The 15,788-nt window shown below is 37.1% G+C and overlaps 1 protein-coding gene across 5 annotated transcripts in view; it reads right to left on the bottom strand.

The window, feature by feature from the left end:
* The window catches only part of TRDMT1 (tRNA aspartic acid methyltransferase 1), a 28,942-nt gene extending 13,154 nt beyond the window's left edge, over positions 1 to 15,788 (bottom strand). Inside the window, exons 1-5 of one of the 5 annotated variants that reach the window (XM_030234067.2) lie at positions 15,566 to 15,788; positions 7,467 to 7,576; positions 5,735 to 5,811; positions 4,201 to 4,272; positions 754 to 819 (exon numbers count right to left, since the gene is read on the bottom strand). In XM_030234067.2, the coding sequence (XP_030089927.1) occupies positions 754 to 819; positions 4,201 to 4,272; positions 5,735 to 5,811; positions 7,467 to 7,576; positions 15,566 to 15,629 (389 nt within the window). In that variant the 5' untranslated portion in view covers positions 15,630 to 15,788. The other 4 variants (XM_050971273.1, XM_009085917.4, XM_050971272.1 and 1 more) reach the window with 4 other exon arrangements.

Here is a 15,788-nt window from a genome sequence, read left to right as displayed (position 1 = left end):
CAAGAGAAGACCATGAACACTGAACCAGTGAGAGAGCATGACTCCCAGCTGCCTGCCATATTGATTAAGAGCATGATACGCAGGGTGCCTATTGGTCCCTTAAGGAGTGCAGTGAAAGATTCCACTTTATTCCAGTGAGAACTGAGAAGGAAGATGGCAACTCTGCCTCTCCTGCTTTGGTCACAAGAGAGAGTGTTCCTGCTGTCATTAGGTAACTGCAGTGACACCTTTCCTCTTCCACATTTCAGACCACAACCAAATAAAACCTTCTTACTGCATCTCTGGACCATTTGATGGCAGCCCTGAACCAGGGATAATCTACTGTCAACAAAGGCACTCAAAAAGCCCCTAGACTATTCTGTGACCATAATACAAGATACCATAGGATCCTGTCATGAATAAACCCCTGAAAACTCTGAGTGTAACACCTCTTATTAGTTTTCTTTGAAAACTAATTCTGACCTTTTCTAAAGCCAACATGATAATCAAATAAAATCAAATCAAATACTCATTAAATAAAATTAAAAATAAAATACTGTACTTATAATACAGTACTTAAAATACTTAAGAGACATAACCAGTTATCTAGCAAGTTCTTCTCCCAACCTAAGGTTTTAATTCCTGTCCCATCTCAAGCTAATTTGTTAACTCCAATTCCAGGAAATAAAAACCCCTTCTAAATAAATCCCTTCAACTTCTAAAGAATGCATTCTTTTTGCAAACTAAAATCTGTATATATTAATTAGAGTTTACCTTGCAGAAGAAGATTCAAATCCTTTAACATTTTCTAAAAGTAAGTATTTTGGAAGTTTCTGAAGCCTACAAGGAAAAAAAAAAAAAAAGGCAAATCAGTGTAACAGGACATAAAGTACATTATATTCATCCACAGATCTGTTTAGCTAGCAGAAAGATCAAAGTATTTCCACATCATGCTAGCTGTTAAAGTTTAGCATCCTTAAAAAACCAACTGAATTAAAAATGTGGACTGCTGGTAAAAACCACAAACCCCACCCATGTTTGGATGAACAGCTGTACCCTCTTGTACTCCATGCATGTATTTTTGAAAATGTTTATTACTCCTCATTTCCTAAAGCACAATAATATTATTAAACAGATTCAGTGTATTATAGGAAATATAATTGTTAGGGGAAAACCAATTGCTACTTATCCATAAAACTGTTGTTTTCAAGTGCTTGTACCTGAAATCAACGCCAAAATGCCACATAAACCTTAATGACAACACATCAGAAACAGTATTCATTTAACTGATTTAAGAAACACAACATATTTAGAGTTCAAACTGCAGATATTCTTGTTTTTCTAAACTTGAGTTTTTTATTTTGATGGTGTGATGGAGGGGTCTCAGTTTTAGCAAGATCAGTGCAAAAGTCTGGAAATAGGCACATTCCAAAACCAGCATATTAAATCTCTGGAGAAATGAGGATGCCCAAATTGTGCCAGGGACTCTTCCAGCAATTTAGAAGCATAGATAATTCAGATTCAAGTCTCTGGGAACATTCTGTAGCACTGATTAATTCTCTAATAAGGCTAATGTAGACACACAATGTCTGTCACACACTGGGATCTCAGAACAACTGATACAGAAGTAGAAAATTAATGCCCCCAGACAGCAGCTTCATGGTTATTGAAGTGACTTTGGACTTCCATTGGAACAAATCACAGCAGAATTTGTTTCAGCATATTTTTAATTACCACCAATTAAAAACATCATATGAATTAAAAGAACTAATGCATCTCACAAGAAACTGGAAAACGTACAAGAAACTATGCCAAAACTTAAAACTACTAAAAGTAATAGTGAAAAACTAATACTAAGCTGAGAAAAGCATCATCAGCCAAATTGCTTGCAGAGTGATAGACACTATATCTGCTGTTATGTCTACCCACCCTCTTCATCGTTGACTACTATGAAACTTCTTTTTCATCAATGAAACCAGAGCACAGCCTGAAATTCAAAGCACTCATAGGGGATGGACAGATCTCAAGGCAAGTAATCACTATACAAAAAGGAATTGTTAAGTACTTGATAGGTATTAACATTAAAAGTGTTTCTGTAAAAGCAGCACTTTGATGCTTTAGCACTGGATTTCACCAGGTTATGGCTTGGACACAATAAGCAGGCAGTATCTGGACTATTTGGATCGGACTTTGCTGGCTGGGTGCTCCAAGGATTTCCCACATCTTTCCAGATCTTGAAATTGTTCTTTTCATTATCTCTAATATTTGTCATCCCAGGCTACCTCTGAGTCTCATTTCAGCTATATTTCATTATAAAAGACTGAACAAAAGCTAAGTACATCCAAGGTATGAGAAATTATTTTACACTTTTCATAAACTGCATGCATACTATAGCAATTTAGAATGTAAAGGGATAATTTCTATATTAAGAGTTTCCTTTTTTGAGGCTGAAGTACTCCATACTCAATGTCTCACAAATGTATCATATTCAAAAAACACATAAGCACTATCTTAGTAAAACACAAATCCACTGGACTTGAGAAACTCTACAGAAGCCATCATGTTGAACCTTCTACTGCCTACTTAGAGTAGGTGCTGCTTCAAGAACCCTCCCCAGGGAGATAAGGGACATTAGCAGTGTCTCCTGTGGTGTTGAGATAAAAGTGAGACAGCCAAGCCCAGGTCCTTTGCATCGTTGTGATAAAAATTTAGGTCCTGGAGTGTCTAAAGCTTTGGTTTTGAGAAGGAAAAGCTTTTGCTGTTTATCCAGCTAAGTCCACAGCAACTGGAAGCACTATTTCCATATAAATGCACTATAATGTCCAAAAGCAGGCAGCCTCTTAACCATGTTTCAGTTTAATGGAAAGGAATCCCCAGGTCAGGATGCCTTTAAGGGTATGCAAGATATTATTCTGACAAATTATTAACTTAGTATCTGCCAGGTTTCATTTTCTTTTTAACAGATCAGTTGGAAACCTGTGGTACATTTCTTGTTCCACAAAAGACATCCTTTGCAACTTCTAAACAATTCACATTCTCTCCCTAATTTTGTGTCTCTGACAGAAGCAAGGGAGTAGTAATACCCATTATTTTTTACCTAGGAATTGTCTAACTTACTGGGCTACAGAATCTGTGTTTTCTTCTGTGTTGTCTGCCACAGATTTCTTATGTATGGCCCTGTCAAGCCACTCAGCCCTTCTGTGTCAGTGCTCTCTCTCTGCTCATGACAAGGGTAAAGACACAGATCCATTTAATGTTGTTGGCTGCATAAAGTTTCCAGAACAAGGATGAAGACTCTTCTCCCAGTGTTAACATCAGTTTGAAAGAAAGGCTTTTTGGTACTGGCTTCCTTCTGTGTTGAAAGTATTCATTAAAAAAAAAAAAAGACACCAAACATTCATCTGTCCTTCTCCAATCCTGACAGCAAGATTAACTAATGGAGGAATATATAGGGAACAGCTGTCCTAGTCTCCTCCAGGTCTCCAGGTGAAGCAAGACTGCAACTAATACAAATAATTATGGCTGTTTTATTAGGAACTGGGATCTGACCAAGCAAAAAATGACAGATGAATTCAAGGACACTGTCCAGACAACGCAGTGCTATTCAAATTCTTTAGTATGAATACTGCAAGCAAGAGATTGTACTACAAACCAAAAACACACCATCTGCCCCAAGATATCTAGAAGCAGCACCAAAAAGAAGAGACTTTAAGAAAGAAGTGGTTGCAAGATGCATTGCATTGTACAGTCAATAGCATACTTAAACCAATTTCTAAATGGTACTTCTTCAAAAGATGACTGTATGTTGAATCTAAGCTTTTGTAACCCAACATTTTTAAAACCTTTCATGTTTCCATGAGGCCAATCAACATACTACCATATCACCTACTCCTGTTTCTATGTAAAATCAATGCAAATTTGATGCTGAACTGAAAAGAACTCTTTCTTTTCATTTACTGTGTAGGCACAGTTTAAACAGACATGCAATGAAAAGGAAACCAGACAATGAAAGCATATACAGCAACAATGAAGTGATTACAGCATTGGTAAAATACAAGTATATGTAAGTTACGTATGATCATGTAAAAAGAAACACAACACAACACCAATAGTATCCCTCTAAAACATTACAGATATCTTGTCTGGCTGAACTACAGAAGACCTAGTTACAACAAACCTATTTACAAAAGGGGCTTTACAATGGAGGTGGTTCATTTATACCTTGGGAGAATATCAAGGATATAGAGAAAGCTCTTGGTCCGTGGATCAGACACATCACCTTGCAGGCCAATTCTAAGAAAGAATAAAGAAACACCTGTGCATTACTCAGAGCATACTGACATTTGAGTTACATTTTTCTACAGAATGCCGACACTTTGCTTTGAGTTTCGAAAGGGGATTCTGCAAAAGCCTCACGTATAGACAGGAGGATCTGCTCCCAGAGGCAGTGTCCTGAGAGATGCTCTAAGGAATGAAAGTCTGCCCCTGGAATCCATCAGCTCACAGCAAGGTTAAAACTGAAGCATTCAGTAATGAAATCCACTCCTCAGTCTGCAAAGGCTTTAGCATTCTGGTCTTGTCCAGCAAAGCCTTTGAACATACTTGGCTCTGAATGAACAAAAAACCCCCACTGGGTTTCTGGGAATACCCTGCTATTTTGCACTGAATATATTAAATTATTTCTATGAATTAAAGCCTCATTGTTCACCATTTAGCAGGACTGAGCCCCACATGAATAACTTTGGAATGAATTTTGTAACACTAAACTGGAAAGATTATGTAGGTTACAAAAATGATAATGATTCCAGGCCTGTGCTTTCCCAGCTTATACTTGTATTAGCTCATAGAAAAAGAATAAAAGATTTGTAGAAGAGCTTTAACATGTATCTAAATTAATCAGCCAAACACAGATTTTTCTTTTCATCATATTATAAAGACAAAAATCTGAAATGTTTCCTATATGCATCACAGGTTTGCACTAATTCATTTTTACAGATCAGCACAACTTTACAGGGATTTCTTTTCAATCTTAGAACATTCAGTGAGATATACTTCCTTACACAATCATTATTATCACCATCAACAGACTTTTTTCATGAAGCTACTACTTTGCATGAGTGCAGTTACTAGAATCTTACCCCACTGGTCACTGCTGTCAAATGATATGAATTACAAATTAATCTGACAACATCTCAGTAAACTCAGTCCTTAATCAGCAAGATATTTCTCTTTATCATCCACAAAACCATTTCAAAGCCCTTATCCTTCTGGTCTTGGCTAAAATAGAAATATTCTTCAGAATAAACTGTCTGTGTGCATGTGCAATTTTCAAAGTACAAATAAAACCAGATTACACTCTTAAGTCTCAGGCAGAAAGGAGAAATTCCAAACCTCTCTCTGGAGTTGCCCCAGGAAAATATTAGATTGATATCTAAAAGGAAAGGCAGGACTCCTAAACACTAGATTTCACTATTAGAGGAATAATACAGTTCACAAAATTGGTGCTGTAAGAAGCTTACTTAACTTAAATGAATTAATATATGCATATGCAAGAAATGTGATCAACAATTAAGATGCAAATTGCTGCATTTCTTTCACGTCAGTAAGCACCACGGTGAACAAAGCTACAACACATTTGATTAGGAAGAGAAATATACACAGATCATCCACACATAGTGTCACCCTTGATAACACTTCTCCTTTGACCGTATATAGTGCAATAACTGCACTTTTTTCCCAAGTGTGCTCTACCTACCTTGTAAAAGGCTGACAGGGAGGACTCATCAAAATCATATCAAAAGATAATCCATCAAATTCTTTCAGTGTTATGCCCTGAAAACAGAAACAAATATAAGAATATTGAGTGTTGTGAATTGTATGAAATTCTCAAGTCATCTTTCAGATCAAACTACCCCTCTTACTTCCAGTATGCTTCACTTAGCAAAAAACTACCTAATCTCTCACTTGACCTAGTAATTTCAAACCATGAAATGTAAATATGCATTCACTGCTCTTCATATGAAACAAAAGACTAATACTAATAAGGTTAGCATTTATACATCATCTTGAGTTTTGTAGCTGCTCATTCTCTGAGGTGCATAGTGGTTCTTTCAGTAAATACTTACCTGTTATTTCTCCTGAAAATAAAGTATCATTACTCAGATATTAAGTCTTTGTACATCAAAACCAGTGTTCACATACTCAAAATATGTGTAAAGACAACTGAAAAGAAAAGTAGCTCAAGTGTAAATATGATGATTTCTACAGATCCAAACTATGGATTTTAGCTCTTAGGGGCGCACTGGCAATGCACCTTATAAAGTTTATTTCATAGTTTTTCCCCAATAAAAATTAGTCAAAGATATTGTATGGCTGAAATTCTCCTCAACAAAGACAATCCTGCTTAGAAAAGAAAGAATTAGGTCTGTGGTAGGAATTAATTACACAGGTAGAAATTCTTCTAAACTCAGTTTTCACCAACAGTAGAAGATCAACATATTAAGGGGGTGGGAGGAAAGAAGGACAATGATCAAGTAACTATGACTTGGACACAGAAATCACTCCTTACATATTCTGAGGGATACCTATACAGCAAACGTAATGTAGCTACCCTCAGAAAACTAGATAAAAGCTGCTATTATTTTCCATTATATTTGAAGAAGTTGCCACCAACTCTAATAATCTGCTCTTGTCTATTATAAAATGACACAGGCAAAGATTAATCTTCTTTTTCCATTATCAATCTATCATTTAGTCAGTATTATTGAGTGCTGAATAAGCATTTAACCTTTAGCCACCTATTTAACTCTTACCTAAGCTGGTGTCTTAAAACAGACACAGTATCTTTTTACTGTCATGTTGTAAAACCATAAAAGAAGATTAAGAAGCATACAGTAATTTCTAACTCAATCCAAGCAAAACTACATGCCTAGCTAGCCTCTCATCTATTAAAATAGACGATTTTAAACCAATTTCACCTAGTTATTTTTGAAATAATTTGGCAAGTGACAGAATTCCTAAAACATTTTATCTATTGAGCCTATTAAAAGAGATTCAAGAGTGTTCAGTCCAATATATTTTGTTGTGTTACTCTGAGCCCACCTATAACTTCAAAACAAAGGCATGCCCCCAAGTAATTTAATTAAATTTTTTCAAAGTACATGAAAATATTTTTTTAATCTAATAATATGATTTTTGACATTCCTTTACTGATGGTAAGCATTCCCCTTGACATTTATATAACCTTTCTTCATGTGGAAGGCAAGAGTTTCAAGAAAAGCCTGCAGTATGAAATCCCTCTTACTTCAACAAGCAAACAGCACAAGCAATCAAAAATATTGTAAAACTGCTTTATTCATATTAACATAAATATTTCTGTTTCTCTTGTTGCTAGAGAAACAGAAATATTCTCTTGTTAATAGAGACAGTGAAAGCAATTCACATCTTACAAATGCCAGACTACAGCAAAAAGCACATTAATTACTCACCTCAATAGTCTTTGCCCATAACGGCGTGCTGGGAAAGTTGTGCCTATAAACATCATTGGCAAGAGTGTTCACATCAACAGCAGCTACAACTTCTGCATATGTGCAGCTTTCTAAAATTAAAAAGAATAATTTGAAAACTCTAGCTTCTCTTTACTACTTTTAGAAAAAGGTATTTGCTCAGCTGTGCTACAGCATCGCTCAAACGCAAAAGGAAAATTCACAATCAAATTTTGCTGTGTTATCTTTGAAACTTTGTATAAAAAGCATACTGTTTTTCTAATCATATGGGCAATACTTCCCTTCTTGATATATCCAAAAATGGAAGCTAAAGTAGATTTAAAAGTAGATTAAAAAATTCCAAATAGGGTGCACCTCTACAACATTTCTACCTCTGTGCAGGTCTCTGTGGCAGCAAGCTGCTGGCTACAGGAATCCTAAGTCAATCCTGCCAAGCCCCACTGCCACTGCCTTATCCTCTGACAACTTACAAGAAATAAGTGTGCTATTTTAGAGGTGTACCACTTCTTATTATGAAAAAATAGCATCAATATATTTTACATGTCTACTCTTCCAATAAAAATTTAAGCTGTCTGAAAAACATTTGTTCTTACATTTCAGCAAAGCCTTAGGCCTCAAACACAACTGCTGCCTCCTTTGAGTTAAAGGTCCCAAAATACCAAACTTGGCAGCTTCTCCTCTCTTGGAAAAAGGTGTTATTGAAGAGAGAACAGTGTAACAAACTCACAGCTAAAACCCTGAAATAAAAATACACTAAAAAGAATGTAAATAAACAATCGTTAATTTATAAAGTAAGAGAGTAATAGGTTCTACAGAAGCTAAAGAGATAAAACGAGCAGTGTTTACTCCATTGCTCATCATGTCACACTATTTGTTATTTCTAAACACAATACCTTCACTGAGGCTTTTTATCCAAGAGGGCTGTGGTTACTGTCACAGCTGCAGGCAGAGAAGTGACCCTACCTCCTGATACCCAAGATCAGTATCAACCACCAGGATATTTACATTATGGTCAGCATTACAAAGCCTCAGATGAAACACAGGCAACTTTAAAAAAACTTTTGTAAACCAAAAGAAACAGCAAGTAGCCACATGCTTTGAATAATCTCACAATATGCTCAAGTAACACATTAACAAATGACCTTATGAGACACCGTTTGAATTACTGCTAGCCAGCTAATTATTTACAGTTTGAGAGGATGAAAGCCCAACTGGGATGATCCCCATGGATTTAATTTTGAATAATGCAGTTACCATCTATCTACTATCTTTCAGGTTTCCAAGGCTGTCTTAGTCAAAACTAAGATGAAAGAGAAATCTGGGTATTGAAAAGATTGTAGCAGACATTTTAATGAGCACCAAAGCTGGTTCTTCCAGGCTCACTTGATGCAATCGAGAGCAAAAAGATAAGGTTTTCAACAAGATAAATACTTACAGACCATTAAGGGTCAACATACAAATCATTATTTGCCATTACTGTCTTGACCTTTTGACCAGAAGTTGTAACTGAGAACTGAATACAGGTGTATCCACAAGGACAATAGCATGACTACACCTGAGATTACAGAACAGGTAAGTTAACACTGACACCTAGCGTGAAAAGAAAGCTGGATATATATCTCAATTTAAAAATGTGCTCAAGAACCATCACTTCCATCTTCCTAAAACAAAGCTGCAGCATCTAAGTAACATGAACAAACTTCCAATACTGTTAGAGACCACTTTTCTCACTCACTCCTTCAGTTCTTAAAACACATTGTCCTAACAAGCTAACACTTACTGTGTTTTCCAGAAGAAAAATAAAATTAGCAAAATCAAGACCCTCAAATTATTATCTAAATTAATACACAGTTTAAAAAGTGCAATTGGGAAGGCAAGCTGTGTGCTTTCTCTCATGATTCAGACACTTGTTTTTTTACTGCCATCCATTCAATATCTCCCTGTGTACATACAAGAAAAGACAGGCCCAAAAGCCTGGAGATGTGGAAGAGAGCACACAGCTAATAGTAACCTATCGAATCCCCTTGTAATACAATGTTCAGTGTAAACCAGAGATGTAAACCAGCATGGAAAAAGGACAGGAACTTTTCCTGAAGTATTCCACCTGAGATCCCCTCTTTCTAATTCAAAGACCTGATAACTTCTTCAAAGCCTCTCCTCCTTTTCATTTAAAAGGCACAGCTCACTTGGGAATTCCTGTTAGAGAACAGACTCAGTCTAAAAGCTGATTAAGCGTTTTTGTGTGGAAATGCCCTGGAAACGCATGAAGGAACTTGAGCAGACAAGCAGCTCTCACACATCCAACCTAACAAAGAAAAGCTTGTCTATATTTCAAACAGTGTGAAAATGCAACATTTTAAAAGATCTTCTCCTGAAAGTTAAATAACTTTATGTCAAACTGTGATATTCTGCTTTTCTATAGCAATTACATTTACTACTTGAAAATTACTATAAGGAATGCATCATAAAAAAAGCCTGAAAGCAGAATCTAAGAAAAACAGGATCAAGACACTGTTTAACTATCCCCACCGACAAAAGGTACAAAACCAACTCAGGAATTGCTGACTTGGTGGGATGTTAAATCAACTCCCCAAAATACATAGCAGAACTTCAATACAGAAACAGACACAGCTCAGGAGATTTATCTCCCTCAAACAAGTACATCCAATTTTCAAAACATAGATATTTTAGAGAATTACAACAATGCAGGAAACAGTATCATTTTATTCAGACTAAAGAAAAAATAGTACACATTTCCTAAGTGAAAATAACTGGCTGCTAGAATACATGATTTGCAGGATTCCTCAACACCAGCTTTTGAACTGACACTTTTCATTTCTGAGCAAGTAGACATGGTTCAAACGGAAGCCACAGACATGATGAGGAAGTTACTGAGGGAGGTGTTATGACTTATTTTTAGGCAGACTAGATTGTAATATTTTCTCTTGGCTGAAAGCAGGTGAAATCAAATTTGTATAATCCTATTAGTAATGTACTGATTTCACACTTAAAGCTTAAAACCTCTTGGACCCAGACAGCAGAAACTCTTTGACTCGTACTTAAATTGCCTAAAGAGGAAGCAATCAAACTCCCAGTTCTTTACTTTATTGAATACACAATGCTTACAAGCCCTTTTAGGTGTGGAGTTGTCATTCTTGATGGAAAGGGACACTGCTGTAAGGATTGGAAGGAGATGCATTTGAAACAAAGAAAGACAGGATGTGTGCATTAGCTTCTGATATGAAAAAGTAAACTCAAAGAGTGTCACCTTCAAATGCCAGAAATAAAATTTATGACATTACATATCTGTCCTTTTCCTCTTTAGAATTGATTCCTTTGTAATGTGTTTCTACAGACCTTAAAATTAACATAGATCTGTTTATATTCACTACTGTACTTTTGCAATAGAGTCATCAATGTCAACAGAACACATGAAATACACTGTGTTACAACAAGGGCAGTTTTGTGGATTTCAGCATATTGGAAAATAGGAGCCAGAACAATTACCTTTTCTGACAGGTATATGGAAACAGATGGAAAAGGGAAGATTAGTCACAAGTTTTATCAGTCCTGTTTCCTTTTAAAACAGAAAACAAAGATTTAATTTCTGAGTTGTCAGCTCTTAGTTGAAATGATTAGGCTGAACTGTCCATGGCTACAGTGAACATGACTATCAGTAAACTTGATACTGGGTTCCTGCAGAATACTTAGCAACTCCTTTCACTGCTCTATTTGTGAAGGATTCAATCATGTTAAGCCATATAAACTTTACAAATTTACACTATAGCACAACAGGTACCATCCCGTGCTACAAAGACATATATTTTGGAGAAGCATTAAATTGAATTTAGGTGTAAAAACTTGCTCAAACCAGCAATATTTTTGTTTTGCATTGTGCTAAATGTCAAAGCCAGTTTTGTCTCCTTTGCCTCTCCTGGTGGGATAGCTTTGCCCAGTGTAAACACACACCAGTTTACGTGCTGTGCAATTCACAGAGACAGTCAAATAAAATGAACAAATATGCATGCCAGAGCACAACAGACAAAGTTGTTACTCTGCAAAATTGAAATATACCAACTGCAGAGGAAAAATATTACCAATTTCATCACTACAAATTTATGGTATTTTTTAGAATATGTCCTTTATTGTTTCATGCAAGAAGACTTTCTTTCAGGGACCTGGCAGATTACAAATGCTTGTGGCAGAGACATGGAACCCAGTTTTCATGGGAAAACTGCCTAAATTAATAAGTCAGTTTAGGTTTGTTTTGGTTGGGAAGGAGGAAGAGCGGGCTGTTTGTTTCATGGAAAGTTGCTAAGGAAATGAATATGTAGCCATAGATTTTCTAAAAATAAAACACTATTTTTCACTGCAGAAACTCTGCACTTTATAAAGAACAAATTCACTCACACACACACAAAAAAAATTATCATACATTTAGACATATTTGATTTAAACATCAATCTTTATAAATCCCAAAAGGCTTGGGATACAAAGTGGAAAGAAGAGAGAAATGCACTTTCATCCCTTAGCTGCCTCAATCTTTAAAGAGTGTGAACATGAACAGACTCAATGATTTCTGACTTTAACTAAGCTAAACTTTACCATCTTTCAATGGTATCTTTATCAAAAGATACCATCGAAAGATGGTATCTTTCTGCAGGTCTTTGGTGTTAAAATATTATTACAAAGCATTCAAAATCTAAAACCAGCAATTCTATATGTGCTGAGATATCTACAGCTAAAGTACCAACACAGAGCTAGACAATCCCGAAGATTTTTCTTTTTCAGCTTTAGCCTGAAACCTAAGCTCAGAAACAGCCTTCTCTCCATTGTCAAAATGAATGTGATTAAACTAGGAAACTATGTACTCACAATTTCTATGTACTCTTTACAGAGAAACACTTACAAGAGACTATAAACTTCCATCAATATGTGAAAATTCAATTATTTTTTATTGTAGGCAAGGACAATCTCAAAACCAATTGCATTCTTTTTGGTGCCAAATGCATTCTACATCAATGACAGCTGCCAAAACAACAAACATCTTCATCCTGCAGGCTTTCCTCTAACTAAGTTCTTGAAAGATCACAGCCAAGAAGGGCATCAAGGTACAAAAGTCAGCATCAGATTTCCTGAGAAATACCTATTTGCCAATTGAAACACTGGCAATGACAAGAGAAAAGTAGAAAGTTGGACCAGCTGAGTTAACCATAATTGACCCCATTACATGGCCAGAACTAGCCTGCAAGAACTGCAGAATCCCTTTTGTAGAACAAGGCTTTCCCAGGATGCTGCCACCAAAATACCACATGCTTCTTCTGTTTTCTACATATTCCTATTATTTTTCTTGGCTTATAGATTCAATAGAAACCATACTAATATAATATATTATTATACATAATCATCTGTTGTGCATCTGACTTATGGAAGCACTGGAACAATGGAGGCCTTTCTTTCAAACTTCATATTTATATGGAAAAAAAAATCCCACAGCCCTTCTAATATTTCTATACATTTCTATACAATTTAAAAGAAGATGCTGAACAATCTGCCACTTGCTAAATGGAGGACAGGATAAGAGACCTTTTCAAACAGCATGGTTTCATGTACACATATAGGCCAAAAACATATAAGAAACACATTATTAAAGTAGGTACAGAGGAACATTCACTTCTTTTCTGTTTTATTTGCACGTAAAAACAAATACTTCAATGCCCCTTGACTTTATTCCTTCATAAACTCTGTAAGAAAACTAAATCCAGATGTCCAAAGGACCTTAAAAACCAGTAGAAATTATCAAAGCTCAAGTATATCTCTGCTCCCAAATGAAATACAATTAATCAAAACCAGTTTTATATAATAACCTGTTATTAAATACTTAGTGCAAATTTTGTAGGACACCTTTTAATCAAATTGCCTGACTATTACTTTTAACACTAGTCTAAACAAGATTTTAATCTAGAAGTGTATGGTTTGGACTTTTCCTGAGAAAACACAATGCTAATGGTGAACTCCCATATGCTTCCCAGAAACATAAGCACCCAGATTGAAAACTGTAATGCAAATAGCTTTGTGTCTATTCACTTTGCAAATTTCAATTGGTTCCTGACCATTTTGAACTAGTTAGGGTCATTTACACAAATAATAAATTAAATGTCCTTACTTACAGTCCCTTTATCTGCTTTGGTTGATACCACTACAGAAAAATCTCAGTCTCACTGTTCATACCTATTGCAATTTCTTCAATCAAACGCAAACCCTTAAGAATAGAAATTTCACCAAAACTGACACTGAATCAGTTGTGTTCAGCAAGTTCAGAAACAGTAAACATGGAAGTAAATTCACCTTTTCCGGAAATAATACAAGGGATTTAGTTAAGTCCTTCAGTCTCCAAACTACACCATTAGGTGATATGATTTCAAGGCTTCATATTTGTAGTAACTATCCACTGGGACATCACTAATTCTGTGTACCTTTTGGATAAAAGTTCACAGTCTTCTGATAATCTAATGAGGCATTCTCAACATTCCCACCCTTCTAAGTCTTTACTGAGCTGCAAGTGATGTTTTCACAGGTGGAAACTCACAGGACATCACATCTAGCATTACAATTTACTAAACATTGCAGCACACTACTGAAATGCCCCAAGACATCCATTATTATGGCAAGAACACAGCTAGGTAATTCAGTAAAGAGTGAAGGAAGCAAGGTGTAGGCTAACTTCAAGGAACCAGTCCACTTTCTATGGAAACATGGAAATTGTCTACAATATAACAAACATGGATAGCTTGCCATCACTTCAGGAATCTGGTTACCAGAAAAGCAGCATGTTACCATTAGTGTGTACATGGTACACAACACACTATTTTCACTCTACAAAAACTCCAAAATGTGCAGCTCCAGACAAAGCTATACTTGCCTCTTAATATTCTAAGAATGTCTCTGGAAATAAGGAAAATACATCCTCAAAACAGGTGGTTAGGAACAATGTAGGAACCTATTTTGTTGTGTATTTATACATACATAATAAATACATTACAATATATTTTATGTATTTATGTTCATAAATAAAACACTTAGACACATTCAAGCAAAAGTAGGATAGTAGGAAAAATGCCACTCTGACAACTCTGAGTGTGTTTTAAGTAAATAAATAATGCTAAATGGATCACTCTGTAAGCATACTCTTAATATTCCATAGCTCCCTGGAAAAATAGCAAGATAAGGCAAGTTTCCACCTGATGTTTTTCTGACAATGCTCTCTGCTAATGCTCCTGAAGACTGAAAGTTGTGAAGGATTGTAGTTACAGTTAAAATTATTATGGTGATTATCATAAGTTAACATACTGTGTGTTGAAACATGGATTTCAAAGTAATAAGGTCCAGGCTACTTTACAATGGAAATCAATAGCCCAAACTCAATTTTTAATTTGGGGAAGCCAATTCACAGAGAGTCTACAGGACCTGCTGAAGGTCACCCAGGCCGTGCCTTAACAATTCAGCAAACTGAGCTCCAGCGTTCCTTGTGCATGATCAAAAACTCACCTGGGAACATGGGCTGGTGTGAACTCTCTATACCATCTCAAATTCCACATCTCATTTTCATATTTATAAAATGTTACAACAGCCTCAGATGGTCTGGTTTGCTCATATTGGAACACGGCTCAGCTGTTCACCTGCCTATGAAAACCAAGTCCAAGTGCATGCTAGTGGGAAACCCTGGCTCATGTGGCTGTCATCCTGGGCATCTCAGTGATCCTCATCCCATCTGCAGCAGGGGTGCCTCTGTATTACACAGAGCACACAATAACAAACACAAAATCACGGCCTCTCCAGAAGCAGCTGCCTGGGCCAAACAAGGAGCAGGGATCCATAATTTCTGTCCCAACGTGCTCCTGGGTACCTGGTGCCACACACCGGGCTGCAGAAGGGGCTATGGGAGAAAAGGGGCCACCTTCGCCCGCCCCATCGAGAAGAGGGGCACCCTGCACTGCCCCCCCTGGAGAAGACGGAGCCCCCGAGGGCGAGGTGTCCTGGGCGGGACAGGCAGCACGGAGCCCCTCGGGACGCGCCGGTACCTCTGAGGGCCTGGTGCATCCCCCCGATGCCGCTGTACAGCTCCAGCACCCGCAGCGCCGCCATGCTCGGCCCGCCGGCCCGCCCGGCACCTCCCCGAGCGCCGCCCGCCCGTTCCGCCGCTTTTTCGTTCCCCCCGCCCGCCCCGGCCTGCGCCGCCCCGGAGCGGCGGCGGCGGCGGCGGCCTGGGCTTGGTGGGCGCTCTGGCAACCATGGGCGGGATCG

This window comes from Serinus canaria, chromosome 2 (genome assembly GCF_022539315.1).
Source record: "Serinus canaria isolate serCan28SL12 chromosome 2, serCan2020, whole genome shotgun sequence".
Taxonomy (NCBI): Eukaryota; Metazoa; Chordata; class Aves; order Passeriformes; family Fringillidae; genus Serinus; species Serinus canaria.
Note: the sequence above shows the minus strand (reverse complement) of the source record. Positions and strands in the feature narration are given on the sequence as shown.